General features: G+C 42.8%; 1 protein-coding gene across 3 annotated transcripts in view; it reads left to right on the top strand.

The window, feature by feature from the left end:
- The window catches only part of LOC137415200 (homeobox protein Meis2), a 331,413-nt gene that overhangs the window by 18,603 nt on the left and 293,922 nt on the right, over nucleotides 1-18,888 (top strand). For all 3 annotated transcript variants that reach the window (XM_078766085.1, XM_078766086.1, XM_078766087.1), the window contains one exon: nucleotides 15,373-15,493. In XM_078766085.1, the coding sequence (XP_078622211.1) occupies nucleotides 15,373-15,493 (121 nt within the window). The remainder of the gene's footprint in view (nucleotides 1-15,372; nucleotides 15,494-18,888) is intronic.

Here is an 18,888-nt window from a genome sequence, read left to right as displayed (position 1 = left end):
TATGTGTATTAATGATGAACATTTTTAGGGAAGAGTTATACTCTGGGAGCTTAGTGTATTAATCATGAAGATTTTAAGGGAAGAGTTATATTTTCAGGGCTATGTGTATTAATGATGAACATTTTTAGGGAAGAGTTATATTCTGGGAGCTTCGTGTATTAATGATGAAGATTTTTAGGGAAGAGTTATATTCTGGGAGCTTCGTGTATTAATGATGAAGATTTTTAGGGAAGAGTTATATTCTGGGAGCTTCGTGTATTAATGATGAAGATTTTTAGAGAAGAGTTATATTCTGGGAGCTTCGTGTATTAATGATGAAGATTTTTAGGGAAGAGTTATATTCTGGGAGCTTCGTGTATTAATGATGAAGATTTTTAGAGAAGAGTTATACTCTCAGGGCTAAGTGTATTAATAATGAAGATTTTTAGGGAAGAGTTATATTCTGGGAGCTTCGTGTATTAATGATGAAGATTTTTAGGGAACAGTTATATTCTGGGAGCTTCGTGTATTAATGATGAAGATTTTTAGAGAAGAGTTATACTCTCAGGGCTAAGTGTATTAATGATGAAGATTGCCCGGGAAGAGTTATATTCTGGGAGCTTAGTGTATTAATAATGAAGATTTTTAGAGAAGAGTTATACTCTCAGGGCTAAGTGTATTAATGATGATTATTGTTTGGGAAGAGTTCTACTACACTGAGCTAAACGTATGAATGATGGAGATTGATAGGGAAGAGTTCTACTCTGGGGGCTAAATGTATGAATGATGAATTGTTAGGGAAGAGTTCTACTCTGGGGGCTAAGTGTATAAATGATGAATGTTGTTTGGGAAGAGTTCTATTCTGGGAGCTGAGTGTATTAATGATGAATATTTTTAGGGATGAGTTCCAATCTCAGGGCTAAGTGTATTAATGATAAAGATTGCTTGGGAATAGTTATATCCTCAGGGCTAAGTGTATGAATGATGAAGGTTGTTAGGGAAGAGTTCCACTCCAGGGTTAAGTGTATGAATGATTAATATTGTTAGGGAAGAGTTCCACTCTAGGGCTAAGTGTATGAATGATTAATATTGTTAGGGAAGAGTTCTACTCTCGGGGCTAAATGTATTAATGATGAAGATTAGTAGGGAAGAGTTCTACTCTCTGGGCTAACTGTATTATTGATCAAGATCAAGAGATATATTCTCAGGGCTAAGTGTATGAATAATGAAGATTGTTAGGGAAGTGTTTGCTCTCGGGGCTAAATGTATTAATGATGAAGGTTGGTAGGGAAGAGTTCTACTCTCAGGGCTAAGTGTATTGATGATGAAAATTGTTAGGGAAGAGTTTTACTCTGGGGGCTAAGTGTATCAACGATGAAGATTGTTAGGGAAGAGTTCTCTCAGGTCTAAGTGTATGAATGATGAAGATTGTTAGGGAAGTGTTCTTCTCTCAGGGCTAAGTGTATGAATGATGAAGATTGTTAGGGAAGAGTTCTCTCAGGTCTAAGTGTATGAATGATTAATATTGTTACGGAAGAGTTCTTCTCTCAGGGCTAAATGTATTGATTATGAAGATTGTTAGGGAAGAGTTCTCTCAGGTCTAAGTGTATGAATGATTAATATTGTTACGGAAGAGTTCTTCTCTCAGGGCTAAGTGTATTGATTATGAAGATTGCTAGGGAAGAGTTCTACTCTCAGGGCTAAATTTATTGATGATGAAGATTGTTAGGGAAGAGTTCTTCTCTCAGGGCTAAGTGTATGAATGATGAAGATTGTTAGGGAAGAGTTCTTCTCTCAGGGCTAAGTGTATTGATTATGAAGATTGCTAGGGAAGAGTTCTACTCTCAGGGCTAAATGTATTGATGATGAAGATTGTTAGGGAAGAGTTCTTCTCTCAGGGCTAAGTGTATGAATGATGAAGATTGTTCAAATTGTAAACAATTAATACAACCATCAGGCTTAAAAGCTGCTGCTCATTTTCGGTGCGTGTTCGAAGCTCCATCATGGCTGTTCATTGATGTGGAGAGCTCGTTTGGATAATTTGGAATTAAAACCCGATGGTTAATCACTGGTTTCAATTTTAAAACGGGATGGCTAACCATGATGAGAGCCTTTATCTTCAACCTTTCGTCGAATCGTCCTGTATGCTCCAGTGCTCGATCCAAATAGCAAATCCTCCTTATGGATTTTGTTTGTTGAATGGTGTTGCCCTTTTTGAACTTTTTTCGAGTTTGTACTTAGTGTAAGCTATAGACTTGATGTAGTCATTAGTGGCCGTGTACACAGTAGAGGTGGGTGCAGGGAACTGCCTGGCCAGGCCTGACAGTTGACTGAATGTGATTTGAGCAGGAATTTGTAATTTATTCAGGGTGCCGGAGATAACTCACCAACTCTTCATGAAATACACCATAGGATCTTTAACGTCCATCGACGACCTGTATGGGCAGATGGGTCATCTGACTTGACATTCTTCCGATGGTCCGAGCACATATCGTCCTGTAAGCGAAACACCAAGATGATAGTTTATACCTGAGTCGAGATTCATACTCATGCCAAACTGCTCTGAGGTGAGAGTCCTTTACCTGTAATCTATCCTGCCAGCCCTGGACCATGACTACCAAATCTCAAAAAGCATGTTTTTATTGTTTTTTTTCTTTATAAAAAGTAAAGACAAATATCAAACATTTGTTAAATGATGTTTTGATGCAAAGAATGTTGTTATTTTCCATGTGAGGTGTTCAAAGGGGACAATGAACCAGATACGATAGTACAAATATGCTGAAGATGTATAATTAGCTGATTTCTGAGATATTTTTGAATGCCGCTCATTTGTGGTAATATTTCCAGTGGTAGTAAATGTTAAAGTTAAGGGAAGCATTGAAATTTGAAGGAGTCAATACGGAATGCATGTCGAACTGATTGGAACAAAAACAGATCACAACAAGGACATCACTCGGAACAGCGCATACCTCCGCCAGGCTGGAGGGTTTGAGTTTTGTATCCACTGATAGGCCAAATCTGCATCCGGACGTGAACCAAAATCGAATTGGCTTGTTCTTGTCACCTACCAAACTCATCCACCAAGTTTTGTCCCAATCCGTCCACAAGTTTTTGAAATATCGCGCTATATTTAGTTTTGGTCCGATCTCTCAATTATTTTTTTTTTTTTAAATTCTCGGATCCGGATCCGGATCTTCACCAAAATCTGATCAATTCGTCCTTGTCACACACTCAATCTGTCCATCAAGTTTCATCTAACCCTACCACCTGAGTCTGTGCATAACCTTTTGAGATGTCATGCTCACAGACAGTCAGACAGGGGTATAAACATAACCTCCGCCCACCTTCACTGGCAGAGGTAAATATATTTAACTTATATAAGTAGCAAATAACTGTTTATAAAACGGGTGAATAACATAATAAAGCAAGAAAATCCATTTTGTTTGGATTAGAGAACTGCTGGAGTTTAGAGAACCCCATGAAGATTGAAAGATTTGAACCTACATTCTAATGAGCATCATCTTTCTTTGTAAAGGCAACATTTCTTTATCTGCTCTTACAATTCCTCCCCTCAAGAACTTTTGTCCAATTGCAAGTGCATTATGAGATAATGGGCAAGCATTTTGTTGCAAGTTTCTAATGCATTTGTCTGAGCATAAGATTTAACAGAGAATCCCAAAGACTAACCCTAACGTCAAAGACAAGGCAGTCAGTCCACGGAGAGACACGGAAGATGATGCTGGAAAGGCAGAGATAGAGAAAAGTCGAAAAGACATAGAGATATATTCCGGCACGATTAGGGCGAGCCAAGACTCGTAACCAGCCCCTTGTCTCTTGCGCCAGACCGATGACAGACCAGCCTTGCGATGACAGCTACTTCGGAGGGCCCAGGGAAGATTAGGCCGTCGGGCGGCTTGTTCAAAACAGCAGCCTCTCAATGTTCTCTCTCTTGTCTGCACTGCTTTGAGATGCCGCAACAGAGAGGGATGGAGCAGGGCAAAGAGGAATATGGGAGGTGGGGTGAGTGGGGGGGTGTGTGGGGGGGAACGAAAGGGTGGAACATTTTTGTTGGTGGAGGGACTGTGGTAACCCATGGTAGTAGGGTAGTAGCGGAGGAGTTTGAGGAACGGTGTCCAAAACTACAAATACTCCCAACCGTACATCCAAGCTGGTGATGATCGAAAGTGAAACAAACTTTTGCTCATCCATCCATGCCCTCATTGAAAGAATGCGACATGCCGAACTACGCTGGACTGTGTGATACCCCCACCGTTGTTTCTTATTCCAGTACAAATTGGTGCAGAAGGCAGTATTCTGAACTCTGGAGGCCAATAACCTCGTCTGCTTGCTTTTATATTCATAAGGTGCAGGGCATAACATCCAGGTAACTCACAGGATTTTCAGGGGTTTCGAAGCTTTGGTGATTTTTATAATCTCATGTTTTAATAAATGAGGGTGAATAAACCTTAAGCGCATCTGAATTTCATTCGTAAACTGATATGAACGTAAAAGTTGCATTATCTGTCTTTTGCACGACATTCTCTTTACAAGACGAGGTGGGGTTTTACTTCTAAGAGATGGTAGCCAAAGCAAAGGCTCAGCCATGTCTAAGCCTAAGTGACACCTTATGTTGGGTATTAGACCATGCTTCTTATACCATCGTCATTTTTCCTTTTGTGAGTGCTAATCATTCCTGACAAGTGTGCGCACCGCGTTTTGACCGCTCTCAGCTCACACGCTTTGTTCCCAAATTTCTTTATTTTTTTCTCCTTTTCTTTGGCGATTTGAGATTTCATCTCGTGCTGCCACTTGCATGCATAATGGACTTTGCTTGTCCAAAGCATGTGACTTTGTGGTTAAAGTGCATCGGCAAAAGTAATGGGGACAGCACATACAAACTTAAAATGAACACTCGATCAACCTGTATGTGCACGTTTTAACCCTTCTCCCCTCACACCTCCCCACAATGCAAAGTGGCATTTGCTTTGTAAAGTTTTCTTATTGTGACATTCCGAAGAAGGCTGCACAAGGCAAGGCTGAATCCTTTGATGCAATCCTGCAGTGAGGGCCCTCAGACATTTTGCAGTGTCTATTGGGAAGTGGTCCAACGTTGATAATGCGCAGTGACCAGCTGAGGACCCTAACTTAAACCAAATCGAACCACTCTAGAGCATCTTGGAATGCTACCTGAGGGCCGCAGTCATGGAAGCACAATCCACCATTAGTCCAGTCAAAGTAGTGGCTTGACCCACCACTAATTGCAACAACAATTTTTTCACTGCAGTGCATTTCACAAATATACCCTAAACACAATACTAAAAGTATACCAAAATATATTTGGTAGAAAGGTGTCAAATTTGCATAATATGCAAATTAGCTGCCACCATTAGGAAAAAATCAATTTTCCACAGTAATTCGGTATCTAAGTATCCAATCATGAGAAATGAAGTGTCCAAACCCATGTTTTCAGGGTCATTGAATATGATTAGCACATTTCTGGATTAATTACCAGTTGTTGGATGTCACTCGTCATCTAGCTCCAGTCTTGATGAGCTAGCACAACTCAAACCTTTACACTCTCCACACATCCATGAGCAGTCAAGGCCATGCTTCTTGCATGTACATTTAGTGGTGCTGCACCCCACCTTGAAGTTACATCTGAGGATCTCAGTAAGTTTGGGTGGTGCTGGTGGCAGACCAGTTTGCACTGGGAGTTTGCAACTGACCCTCACTGATCTTCCATCCCCATTCATCTGGTTTCAATTGTCCAACATTTCCTTTCCACTCCTGAATTTGGAAGTACACTCTCAGACTGTGAAACATTGTAGCCGCAGATGTTGGTGGCAAGTTCTGGGCCTCAACATATTTGGTACTTTTCACAACCTTCTCACAGAAACGCTTGTATCGTAGGGCATCAATACTTTCATCTTGATTTCCGTTGTACATGCATACAAGGGCCTTCTCCCCTGCTGCAACTATATCATCCCTTGGTGAATCTCCTTCCTGGGTGAACAGGTCGGCATGTTTCATGAATTGGACGCTGTTTTGGATGTTTCAGGGCAACAGCTTTGCCAATGCCATACGCACTGGATGTTCTGTCACAGCCAAGCAGGGCGTGTACAAATAGCATTCTGTCACAGACATTCATTCCAAGGTCGTCTTGGTATTTTTGATGTTCCATACTCGACGTTTCTTTGCATTAAGTTTTGGCTCAGGCTTGAAAAATATGTCCCTGCCTTGCATGTTGGCATGGTAGCAAAGAAGAACCAGCAGGTCTGTGTCGTCAACAAGAACTGTATCTATTGTCTTTGCAGATTCTACTGTAGTTTGGACAATCAGCACATCAGCATCCCCCTTGGCATGAATTGTCCGGCAATCCCGCCTTCTCTAGGGAGTCACTTGGGATGTAAATGAAGCGTTGTTTGTTGATTGTGTTTGCTAGGAACTCATTCTTCTTCTGCTTCAAGACTGTTTGACCAGTGAAAGTGACATTTGGTCCTATGCAGTTTCCTACCCGTCTCCGATGCGTGGCATCCTTGATCGTGGGACCATCCTCGTAGCCGTCAAAGACAATTTTTGCCTTCCCATACCTGCTTATCACATAAGTAATATATGTGTGACATATACTTTCGAAAGCTAGCCCATGTGACCATGGCAGACGTTGCAGGGGGGCACCTCCATCAAGCACATAGTGGACATCACCAGCTAGATCTGACTAATCATGTTTAACAAGTTCCCAAATTGCATCACCAAGCGCTGGTTTATTTGGCTTCCTAGGAAGACCCGAGGGGTCGAAGAGTGCTGGAGGATGACTACAGAGCTCATACTTGAACAAAGATGCTGGATCTTCTTGTGTTTCACTTGTGGCAATTACGCTGAGTCGTTGGAAAAGCAACTGTGAATCGACTTGCACTGAGTCTCCATCAATGACAACAGCTATCTTTGACCCAAGTGTGTCTTATTGTTTTTTGTGTTGGAATGAATAGTCGTACACACTCTTCCCAACCATGGAATCTAGTATAGTTTTCCCCTCACATCTGGCGTTGTCAACATTCACTTTGTCATGTACAGTAACGCCACTCACAATACTATGTATAGATGGTTCACTGCTGAAAGGGTTCCATTCCTTGACTTGACAGCTCCGATCAGTTTCTATGTGTCTATTATATCACGTTGTTGTCTTGATTTGGAATTGTCCTTGTGCTGTTCACTGGTATCATAGGTCACACCTGTGAGCTCCTGCATGGCACAATTCACTTCAGCACAGGCTGGCATTGCCAGTAACCATATCGATCTCTGTATCTCGGTCATTCCTCTGCCTCTAGTTAAGGCACGACTGGTCTTCATGCTCCTCATGAGCGCTTGTTCTATCACGAGGTCGGTTGATAGGCCAGCCTAATAACGTTCACTTCTTCTGACGACATGAGGTCCATTCATGAAACTCCTATACACTTCTGGGTGATTCTTGTCAAGTTATTTCATCATTTGAAGGTACAAGTATGCAGACTTGGCGTACAGATTGTGCCCTGATGCTGCAAAGTACGGAAGCATATCATGTACGGCCTGAAGGTGCAGCATCCAATTACCCATACACTCAGCTTTTATGAATTTCCGTAAGATCCCTACCATATCCATATATTGCAGCCAGAGACTTGCTGTTCATAGATCATTCATAGTTATTTTCTTCCTTCAGCTTCTCAGAGATGCGCCTGGGACCTTCTGAGGAGGACACCTCATCAGCAACACTTGGATCTACCATTAAACGATCAAATAGTTCACCAGCTTCAAACAAGTCTTTGTTTTGTTCCTGAGCATTATCCTCCTCCTCCTGGATGCCGTCATCTTCCACATTCTGTTCCATCTGTTCATGTATCACGTGTGACGCCTCAGAAGGACTCTCTGCTGTTCCCTCCAGTTTATCCATATCGGAATATGTTGGCAGGGGGAGGTTGTATGCATTCGCTACCAACATCGTATTGAGGGCAGCATCCACCTAGAGGTGTCCTCGTACAGCTCTTGAGATTGCCTTATGTATACACTAACCCTGAAAAGTTGAGCCTCCTGGCCACCGCTAAACTCTTGATATAGTAGAACATGCTCTTGTCCATCAATGTTCATCCGTCACACCACAAACCCCTTAGATATGGTATTCTGCAACAGAATCGAAAACATGCACATAGTTAAATAGCAGTTTCCTATAATGAGGATAGCTAATTTAAATTTTTGCATAATTGTATGCATATAATGAATCCAGAAATGTGCTAATCATATCCAATGACCATGAAAAGATGGGTCTAGAGTCTAGACACTTCATTTACCATGATTGGATGCTTGGATACAAAGTTATTGCAGATAATCGATTTTTAAAATCATTGCGGCATCTAATTTGCATACGTCATTGAATTGTATGCATATAATTGATCCAGAAATGAACTTTTCATAATTATCAACCCTAAAAACATGGGTCTAGACACTTAATTTTCTGTGATTGGATGCTTAGATACAAAGTTACAGTGGAAATTCTGTATTTTTTTCAATGGTGGCAGCTAATTTGCATATTATGCAAATTTGACGCCTTTCCACCAAATATATTTTGGTATACTTTTGGTGTGGTGCTTAGGGGACATTTCTGAAAAGCATAGCAGTGAAAAAAATTATGTTGCAATTAGTGGTGAGTTGAGCCATCAAACTTGTTAGATTGACTGGACTACATCGAACTTGCCCTTGCTTGGAAGGAGAAATGGCACAATATTACACTGTCCTGTTTCAATATGACCTTCCCTTGTTTATAACTGCCACAATACTCCATTGACGGTTGGTTACCTTTCAACGCTGGATCAGGTTATCCATAAGTTACGAGTTGCACAATCATCTACACTTATACAAAATTATTTAATAAAACTTTTGAGTTTCAGGTGGATTATGGATCTTGTTATGTGCTGCACCGTTTCACTATCCCCATACGCATAAACGAAGAGGCCTGATTTTAAACTTGGAACTCTTTGATGATTAAATAAATAAATTAAGATCATACCTGTACTTGCATCAAAGACAAAGACGATAGGTGAAGACCGGTGGGAAATTGACCATCTATGATGAGAAAAAATTCAAATCTGAAATTAATTCTTGGACTTTCCCACGATTTTCGAGTTGGTGACAAACGCTCAAAGAATGACGCAATCTGTAACTTACAACGGAAATGACACACCACCATTTTGACATCATAACCCTAAATTTCAGATCGCTTGATTCGGATTACAGTAGGCCCATATAATTCTGATTACTTGTTTCACACGATTCCCGCTCCATGCAATTTTAGTAATAAATAAATAAATAATCACACCAATTGTAAATAAACCACAATGTTTCTTCCAAATCGTTTTCCAAGAGTATCTCACCTGCTTCTGGATTTGAGTGTTCCTCGTGGCTTTTCCACTTCGCTTTCCTCTGTGTTTTAGTCTTTTAAATGAAGATCACAGGGTTTATCGTAGGCCCTTATTTCATTGTGATTTCCCAACCTGATTCCTTGGCCCCCCTAATGCCACGTCTAAATTTGCTTGCACGATAGACATTTTCGAGACGGAGAGCCGTACGTTTTCATTTAAGACTGACATCGGTAATGACACGAGGTCGTAAGACCCTGATTACTGCCTTGGCGATTCGGTGCCACAATCGACCAGTTTCGCTTTGGTACTCCGTGGGTGTAATTTTCCTACTGAATGATGCCTTACCAGATTAATGCAGTGTACAGAAATGTGTAGATAGTAATTTGTCAGGGCTGTGTTTTGAACGCTCACCATTCTACGATGACTAATGCATGGTATTGCAGTTCGGATTAGTGTATAAAACTCTCCTTCCATGGCTCTTCCACTCAATGGGCCATTTAATGTGACGTTGACTGTATGTTCTTCATTCGGAAATGTACACATATTAGTTGTGCTTTCAAGGATTTTGCTATAATCTGGATGGGTTTGAGGTTGGAGGAGTTGCGGCTGAAACCCATTTCCAATCCAGTATTTCCAATGCAGTTTCCTCCTGATGACTCCATCTTTGCTCTTCACTTATTCTGGTTCCTTCTGATGACTCCAATGCAGTACTTGGTCTTACCTTTGATTTGACAAATGATGTTCGAGAAGTTATAGATTAGGATGGGAGGCAAGAAGGACCCTACAACCCGAAACCTCTGTGGTATTGGTAACCTGCTCAGTATCCTCATCATCTCTACTGGAGGGCTCTCAGGCTGATGATGTAGCAGGCAATTTGAAATGAAAAATGTTCATTATATTGAACAAAAGGACTGAGGATGATATATGTAAATAAGGTGTAAGGGGTCAGTGGGGGGGATGCATCTTGCCCCACCTTTCCTTATAGGGCATCTTGCCCCCACTTTACACTGCCCACGTTATATTAGCATCTACTTCCAACATTTCTCATTGTGATATGGTGTCTCCTTCCCCTGACCCTCCCCTCTCAATCGTCTGTATGTGACCAACAGAGCTGCTGTTGGTATAACGTTGGAAACCGAGAAGCCGCAAAGAGACAGGCATATGTTTGAAGGATTAGATGCGTTTTGAAGCAAATCCCTTTCACAGCAAATTAAGGGTTAAATGTTGGGCCTTCAAACACTGTTTAATGTGGTTTAGAGATCCCACAAACGCGCGCCAGCAGGAGCTGACGACCTTGCTCTGAAACCGTGGGCTTAGCCTGAATAACAGGAGAGATGATCATTCTTTTACCAGCTGTTAGGTCAGATTAATAGATGCTAGTCAACTGTCTAACCTACAAGCCTTGTACATTTAGCCAAATTGGGGCCCTTTTCTGGTGAGAATAAACTCCTGGCCATTGCTCCCAAGAAATCTTTATCATCTTTTCATTCCTTGAATTGAACACATCCTGAGTCTACGATGTAGAGTTTATGGAGACAGGCTCGATAGGGCGTGTGTGTCTTGTCTTTTCGGAGTGTGCACTGCACGGCTGCACGCTTTTGGATTAATTACAGGCAGCGACAGCGGGTGTGCGTGGGTCACTTGCTCCTCGAGCAGATGTCCGTTCGACTCTCCAAACCTCCCACCCCCGTCCCTCTGTCTTTTCCACCTCCCTCAACTGCCCCCTACCTCTTGTATCTACTGAAGTGCCCAAAACGCACTCCGCATGTCATCCACCACCCTGCTCTTCAGCCATTTGTGTAAAATCAATAAGACGGTGAAAATCTCCAGTGAAACCAACAAACGATCATCGGCGACGATGCATGAATTACGACATGTTAGGCCAGAATGCTTTTAAATAACATATGCACTTTAAAATGTTGGGCAATTCTGGAAGTGTATGTAGATGATTTCCCGTTCTGAAATATAGAACTGGATCTTTGGAGTCTGGTTCATCAACAGAAGAGCAAACTATGATCAAACATCAAGTTGGTAACTATTTTGAATGCTATAAACCAAATAATTTGCCCATAACGTTCATACATCCCAGTCGAGTAATTGCGCCGACGTGGGAGATCCTGGTAATCTGGTTTATAGTACGAGACGCCCGCTTTGCGACGATAATCAAACCCACCAAAGATCCACACCTCCTCACATCCTCTCTCTCGTCCCTCCACCACCAATTCCTGCTGGGCTCCTATTTGGAACGAAATCTGTCCACATTCTCCAAAAATTATGACGAAATGTAAAGCTTCTGCTTCCCTTCAAAAACGTTTCGGAATAAAGAAAGGATATCTGCGGCTTCTGCCGATGAAAGCGTTGCTGTAAGTACAACATCTGGTGCAGCCTATGTCGCTTTCCAGTGGCCGCGTTCGCTCCACGCACAGCCATTGTGGAAGGCACTGCTTGAAAGGCTCTCCAAGCCGCTTTTGAGCGTCCCCTGCCCCCAATGGCAGCCGCTAAACAGCTGACAGCCATGGTACTCGAGTTTTCTTTTTTTTTCCTCCTCCTGTGGGCCCTTTTCACCCCCTTTTGAGTGGCATAGTGCGATCACACCACTCTACCCACCATTGCCCGCAGTACAAAGTCACTACCTGTGTAATCAAGTGGCTACCCCTCATGCACGGCCTTCTCCTTTCTCAGCATTTGTTCATCTTTCATCCAACTCCTTTGCTTGGCGAGTTTTATTTGTCAGTTGACGTTGAGGTTGTGGAGAACTTTGCCATCACCAAGTCACAATAAACCCCCTGCTGATGGATTTTGAGCTTTTGTTATTTTAGCTCAAATCGACCTGCATCCTCTGTGTCTGTGATACCGTCTTCCTGACTGTCTGTCTGTCTCTAGCAACCCATCACCTTCTTCAAATCACTTCATCTCTCTGTTGAGGGAACTGCACGCATGACTTTGAGTGAGGGCATAGGCCTCAAAACATGGCACATTCAAAATGCAGAATAGCTTTCCGTCCCTTTGGACAAATCTAAAAGCGCTCAAACAAGAAGGCCCGACATGCTCCCTAACCGATTGCCTCTCCACGCCTTTCTTAACAACACAAGTTGCCTACTACGGCGGCGCTCACTCCGCTTCCTTTTGGTGAGAAAGTCCCATGCTGGGCGTAATCAGACTGCAGCGGAGCGAAGGCAAAAAAGGGGGGTGTAAAAAACCAACAAGGGCTGTCTTGGTGTTTGTGTTTCGCTTACACGCTGGGAAGTGTATGCTATGCCCAAAGGGCAACCGCGCCAAAACACACAGCCGCCTGTGCCATTGTTCGACGCGCGCGCGTTATCGTTGCAGCCGCGCGGAGCATTCGGCCTTTTACTCGATCTGCTTCTTGCTTTCCGGAATGAGCACTCCACAAGTTCTAAGTGATCCTCATGTGGATGGAGCAGTTTTTTTTTGTTTTTTTTGAAGTCTAATTATATCTGTCGGCTTCGTTACATGTTTATTGGATATACACTTGTTAATAAATCAAGTTTTAAAAAACCCCAAAAACCAGTCTTCACACTTGTGGTATAATCACTTTGGAGCAACCACTTCCAAAAAAACGCGACCAAGGGAATCCTTATTATCTTCATCCATAACCATTCTCGGTGAACAAGGTGCAACTGTGTAATATACCTCATATGGAGTTAAATTTTTTATTTATATATTTCTTGCTAAATCATATATACTTGTGGTCTGAAAAATAAATAAACCCTGCCTTTCATGGACTACTGTGACAGCATTGGCCTGGTGTCTAATTTCATTTTTGTGCTTAGCCTGGCAAATCCATTGTTAGGAAAGATGCAATGTTGCATTTATTTCAAATTCTCTTCAAAAATATGATTCAATCTTTCATGTCAATCTGTGATATGTATAAATGATCACTGTATTAAATATATGAGATACGCGGAAGTTTCCGCTTGCCTGGATCTAGCTCTGGCCTCATGTGTTGGTTTGGATGTTCACTGATTAATGGGATGGAACCTTTCAATAGGTGAACACAGGTGTGACGACCACTTTGACCTCCTTCCTCGAAATTACTGTTTTCTTTAGGATGTTGTCTTCGCTAGTTTTAGCTGGACATGCACAAAGTAACTGCAAAAGGAGAAAACAAGGAAACAGAGAGGCACGATGAAATAGGGATGAAAAGGGGTTATAACCTAGTTCCTCGGGTCATTGATGAGGGCCTAAAGTAGTGTGTCATCCTTGCATGCCTGCTGCGAGTCAAGGTAGGTACATGTGTCATGGCTGAGTAGAAGCAGAGTGGCCCTGGCCTCGACACAAAGGGCTTCCAGATGCTAACAGCAGGTAAAGGGAGAAGGTCATGCCAAAGACATGTATGTAGTTGCTCCCGATGTTTCGAACCTCTTGCAAGCGGCAATCACCGACGACTGGATGAGTGGGATTTGCTACGAACACGGAAAAGGTCACTGTGAAACTGCACCTGGCTTTCTGTACCAGGCCAATGCTTCTATGCCGCATCTCAGTCTCATTTTGAAACGGATCAGCCCAGAGGGGATGCTAACTGGCTTATATGGCAGGAAATACAAGAGCAATGTCTCATTTCCTTCCGCGAACGCATGACACTTGGGGAGAAAGTAAAATTCTGTAAAAAGGCTCGTCGTTAATTTTCTTCGGTATTAATGTGCCTCGGGTGTCTGGGATATAGCATGCTTCAAGAAGCGTTCTGGGATTCCGAGCTTTCTGATTCGAATCCAGTATGGTCTGTCAAAGGAAGGCCTTGCCTTTTTTGTGGCATGCCTGGCCACCTGTCTGGTTCATCTCGACTCGTCTAGACATCGGAGTTAATATAAAGCAATTGTATTCCTCAGGTACTAGAAGTCTTTCCTCATGCGTAGCCAGTGAAGAAGAATCTCTATTTCAGGTTTGTAACAATCCTTTCACCTGGAAGACAAATACTGATGGAACGGACCATTACGAGTTTATTGTCTTGATGCACAAGTGATTAATGCATTTGGGTTATCGCCTTAGTTTGTCCTTTAACCGCTCAGATGTTCCACATCCACGTGAAGGGTTAAATATGTGTTCTGTGTACTTCTGCGGACTGTTTCTCTTCTTCTTCATTTTTTTGTTTTTTTACTGCAATGCTCTTTACATCTCCACCGCGGTTTGTGTGGTTTTCATGACTGAATAGAACGGGGTGGCAACCAGACCGGCGCTGTATCAGTTACTGCATCAGTGTTTATTCTGCTAATCTTGCTGAGTAAGAAGTAAAATCATTATTGGAGCCAGTTTTCAGTCTGGCGGGGTAAAGCTTTCTGTATCATCTGAGAAAGGGCGGCCGTAAGCGAAGCTTTGTGAATTAAACATTGAAGGGAAAAGGGCAAGGGATGGAAGCAATGCTTGTTTGCTTTACTCTGCCGTTTCTCACCACAGCGGTTGGTTGATAAGGGTGTATCAGGTATGAAAAGATTGAGGCCACGCCATGTTTATTTGCTCCATTACACCTGATGGGGATGAGTTAAGTGCTTCTTCCCACGTGAAGACTATGAGTCAAATAACCATGATGTTAGGCCTGCTAAGGACGAGTACCATTCTCTGTATCTAGTACTGTTTGTGGATCGTGACGTCATCTGTGGCGAGACTTAAAGTAGGGGTAAAGTTAGGTTGTGACCACAAGAGCGTTTTAGGCCTCGTATTTCAATCCTCTGAGGATTGATCAGTTCTCAGCCTGAAACGCACTTTCCTCTCTCCTATTGTTGACAATGGAGCAAGTGTCATCATGGGGAAACCTACGACGTTTCTATGGCTGAATATGGACAAATTGCCACGCGGATGTTATTATAAAGTTTCTCATGGATGAAGCAAGACAGAACCTTTAATATGTTGGCAATGATGAATTCCTATTTTTATCTTTCCTTTCCTCCCACATCCTACACATGCATCTAATGATGCAGGAAGATGATAATGCTCATTACAAATAATAATAATATTGTCGCTGTACTCCCCCATTTTCCTTCCACAACAGAACCCCATATCCTGGTCCCGAGAACACGAAGATGCAACCACGACGCACTCCGCAGGCGGCACCCCTGGGCCTTCGAGCGGTGGTCACACGTCCCAAAGTGGTGATAACTGCAGTGAGCAGGGTAAGGCCTTCATCTCCCTCCTACAACGCACCACAACATTCCCGGATATTGCTTGTTCTTCTTACTATTGCTCTTCGTTCTGCAATTGGAGGTACATTACGGAGGGTGATGTTACAAAGCAATTATTGGTAAGAATAATTATTAGATATTTAGTCGTGCCCATGGAAAGTAAAATTAAATGTCACCTCCATCGCAGCACTTCCTCATCCCTAGCACTAAAGCCAATGGAGATTGGTGAATTATTTTATGATCAATCCCTATCATAGGTGCAGTGTCCCATCGGATGTGCATGGTCGCTCTTCCAAGTCACCTTACCAGGAAGTTACGCATCTCTGTGCTCTGTTTATTTCATTATGGATCCGCTACAGTGGCACACCCATGTCTGATTGTTATGATGCTTCGCAATATTGATCGCTTGATCAATGCCAAACATAGTGAATGATTAAAAAACCCAACAGAAGAACTTCATGACTCGTTGCATCATGTTTTCTTTGGATACTGAACAATATGAGTGTTTCCGGACACGAACCCAACAGTATTTTTGCATCGCCTTACTTACCTGGAGTCTCAGTGCTGCTCAGAGTGAGAAACCGTTCGGATTTGACGATGTTATTGGTTTAATTTTATTCCAAAGCACTTTATTTCATTTTCCTGCTGTAATTCCCAATGCTTATCACCGCCATGAAAACTAATTTATTCGTTCACTTTTCATTCGAAGCACTGAGGCCGCACGCGGTACAGGGCGCTGTGATGTCGGTGAGCTGTGATCAAGTACAGCCCTTACCTTGGGTTTTAATTGCCTTCTAATTGCCGTCTGTACTCACCGAGGGCAACTTTGCCAGCCGACTAAATGAGCGCGCAGTTCGGTGTGTCCCAGCGCCCGACGGGAAGCTCGCAGCTTCGCTCATAATATTCGGAACTGAACCCGAATGGGCTGTTTTATAACGTAACTGCCAGGGCAAGCCTCGCTCATAAATAAACCTGAAGGGCCAGGGGTGGACTTTTAACCTGCGGCAGCCCCTCTTCAGAGCGAGAAGTACCACTCGCCTCCGAACACCCTTGCCCCCAAGCTACGGGGAACCTTTGCAATATACGCAAATACTCGAATCCTGAACCCAAGGGATGGATGGGCTGTTTGCTGAAGATTAAGATTTCCGTGTTGCGTTGGTTTCTTTAGCTTATTCCCCTCAATGAGTGAATGAAATGAATGAATGATCGTTTTAAGGCCATTTTCCCCGCTAAAGCGGGGGTTAGCTTTGCGGGCCCCATGACAATCATGGTTCCCTGTTTGAGGCAATGTTTTTATGGCCGGATGCCCTTCCTGACGCCAACCCTTGGTCACGCTCTTACGATGCGCAGGGATACGGTGTACCTATTCTAAACCGGGGTACACACCGGGATCATTCATCCCAGCAAGCTGGTACTCAATTTGCCGACCTCGGAAGGATGACAGGCTGAGTCAACCCCCCTGGCGTTAATTCAGCGATCGACCGGGATTCGAACCCAGGGTCCTAGGATCCCAAGCCGGCACCCTAACCGCTAAGCCAACACCGGATTTCTGTGTTGCGTTGGTTTCTTTAGCTTATTCCCCTCAATGAAATTCCCTGTTTGTCGTAAAAGGCGGCAAAAAGGGTTGGCGTCAGGAAGGGCATCCGGCCGTAAAACATTGCTTCAAAAAGGGGACCGAAAAACAACAACAACCACGGTTCCCGAAAAAGGCCAACCCCCGCTTTGCGGGGAAAAATGGCCTCTAAAGGTGGTTATGTATTCCCCCAATGAGATTTGCATGTTATTGTCGGCATTGTCGTCGCTTCTTCGAAGGAAGGCCTTTTGCAGCTGATTGGACGAAAATGCAGAAGGCTCTCTTGTACCCCAAACTTGGCTGATATTTATACCCACATTATAGATTCTTATATCGAGCAAATGGATGCAAAACACCATATCAACAATACTTAAGTAAAAACATTGGAACCTTTTTGTTAATGTACTAGGTGCCACGATGTTTACCTGCACCACCGAAGGTGGATGGAGGTTATGTTTTCACCCCTGTCTGTCTGTTTGTCTGTCTGTTTGTCTGTCTGTTTGTTTGTCTGTGAAAAGGATATCTCAAAAGGTTATGGACTGATTTTGACCAAACTTGGTGGAGAGGTAGTGTATGTGACAAGAACAAATCGATTTGATTTTGGTGAAGATCTGGATCAGGATCCGGCTACGAGAAATTTTTAAGCGATTCTTCACCATTAGGAGATAGGGCCAAAAACGGTACATGGCAGGATATCTCAAAATGTTATGGACGGATTTGGACGAAACTTGGTGGAGAGGTAGTGTATGTGACAATAACGAATCGATTTGATTTTGGTGAAGATCTGGATCAGGATCCGGCTACGAGAAATTTTTAAGCGATTCTTCACCATTAGGAGATAGGGCCAAAAACGGTACATGGCAGGATATCTCAAAATGTTATGGACGGATTTGGACGAAACTTGGTGGAGAGGTAGTGTATGTGACAATAACGAATCGATTTGATTTTGGTGAAGATCTGGATCCGGATCCGGCTACTAGAATTTTTAAAGTGAATCTTCACCATTAGGAGATAGGGCCAAAAACGATATATAGCAGGATATCTCAAAACGTTGTGGACGGATTTGGACGAAACTTGGTGGACAGGTTGGGTGTGTGACAAGGATGAATCGATTAGATTTTGGTGAAGATCTGAATCTGGATTCGGATATGAGAATTATTTAATTTGTAAGTGATTCTTCACCATTGAGAGATCGCGTGAAAAGCGATATATAACATGATATTTAAAAAAGTTATGGATGAGTTATGACCAAACTTGGTGGACGAGTTGGTTGGGTGACAAGAACAAGCCGATTCGATTTTGGTTCAGGTCCGAATCCAGATCCGGCCTATCAGTGGAATACAAGACATAAACTGTTCAGCCTGGCAGAGGTATGCGCTCAACTGCGTGCTGTTCTAGTTGGTATCATATGACTTTGGTACATGTTGATGTCAGCGGTACATCACATTGCATGTTTATCTCAACTGGGAATACGTGTGGGTTTTGGAAATCGGACATGTTGCTCACTCTCCGCTCATTCACCGAACACTGGGCAATGCAGACGTCGTCTAATTTGAAAATCCGATTTGTCTTCTCAGAAGTGTTGATAGGAAAGCGAACCAATGGCAAATGTCACTCTCTTCGGCTGCAGTTTTTTGGTAGGCAGAACCATTTATCCATTGTATTGACAATACATTGTACGGTTTGCTGTCAGTAATTCGTATTCTGTTGAACTGGTATCACCAGGCAAGAGATTTCCCTACCTAGGGAATATGTTGTTGCTTTGTTGCCATTGCTTTGTGGATCTGTTTATAACATGGACATAAGTAGCAGA

Source organism: Myxine glutinosa, chromosome 12 (genome assembly GCF_964187855.1).
Source record: "Myxine glutinosa chromosome 12, kmMyxGlut1.1, whole genome shotgun sequence".
Classification (NCBI taxonomy): domain Eukaryota; kingdom Metazoa; phylum Chordata; class Myxini; order Myxiniformes; family Myxinidae; genus Myxine; species Myxine glutinosa.
This window is presented reverse-complemented; position numbering and strand designations above follow the sequence as displayed.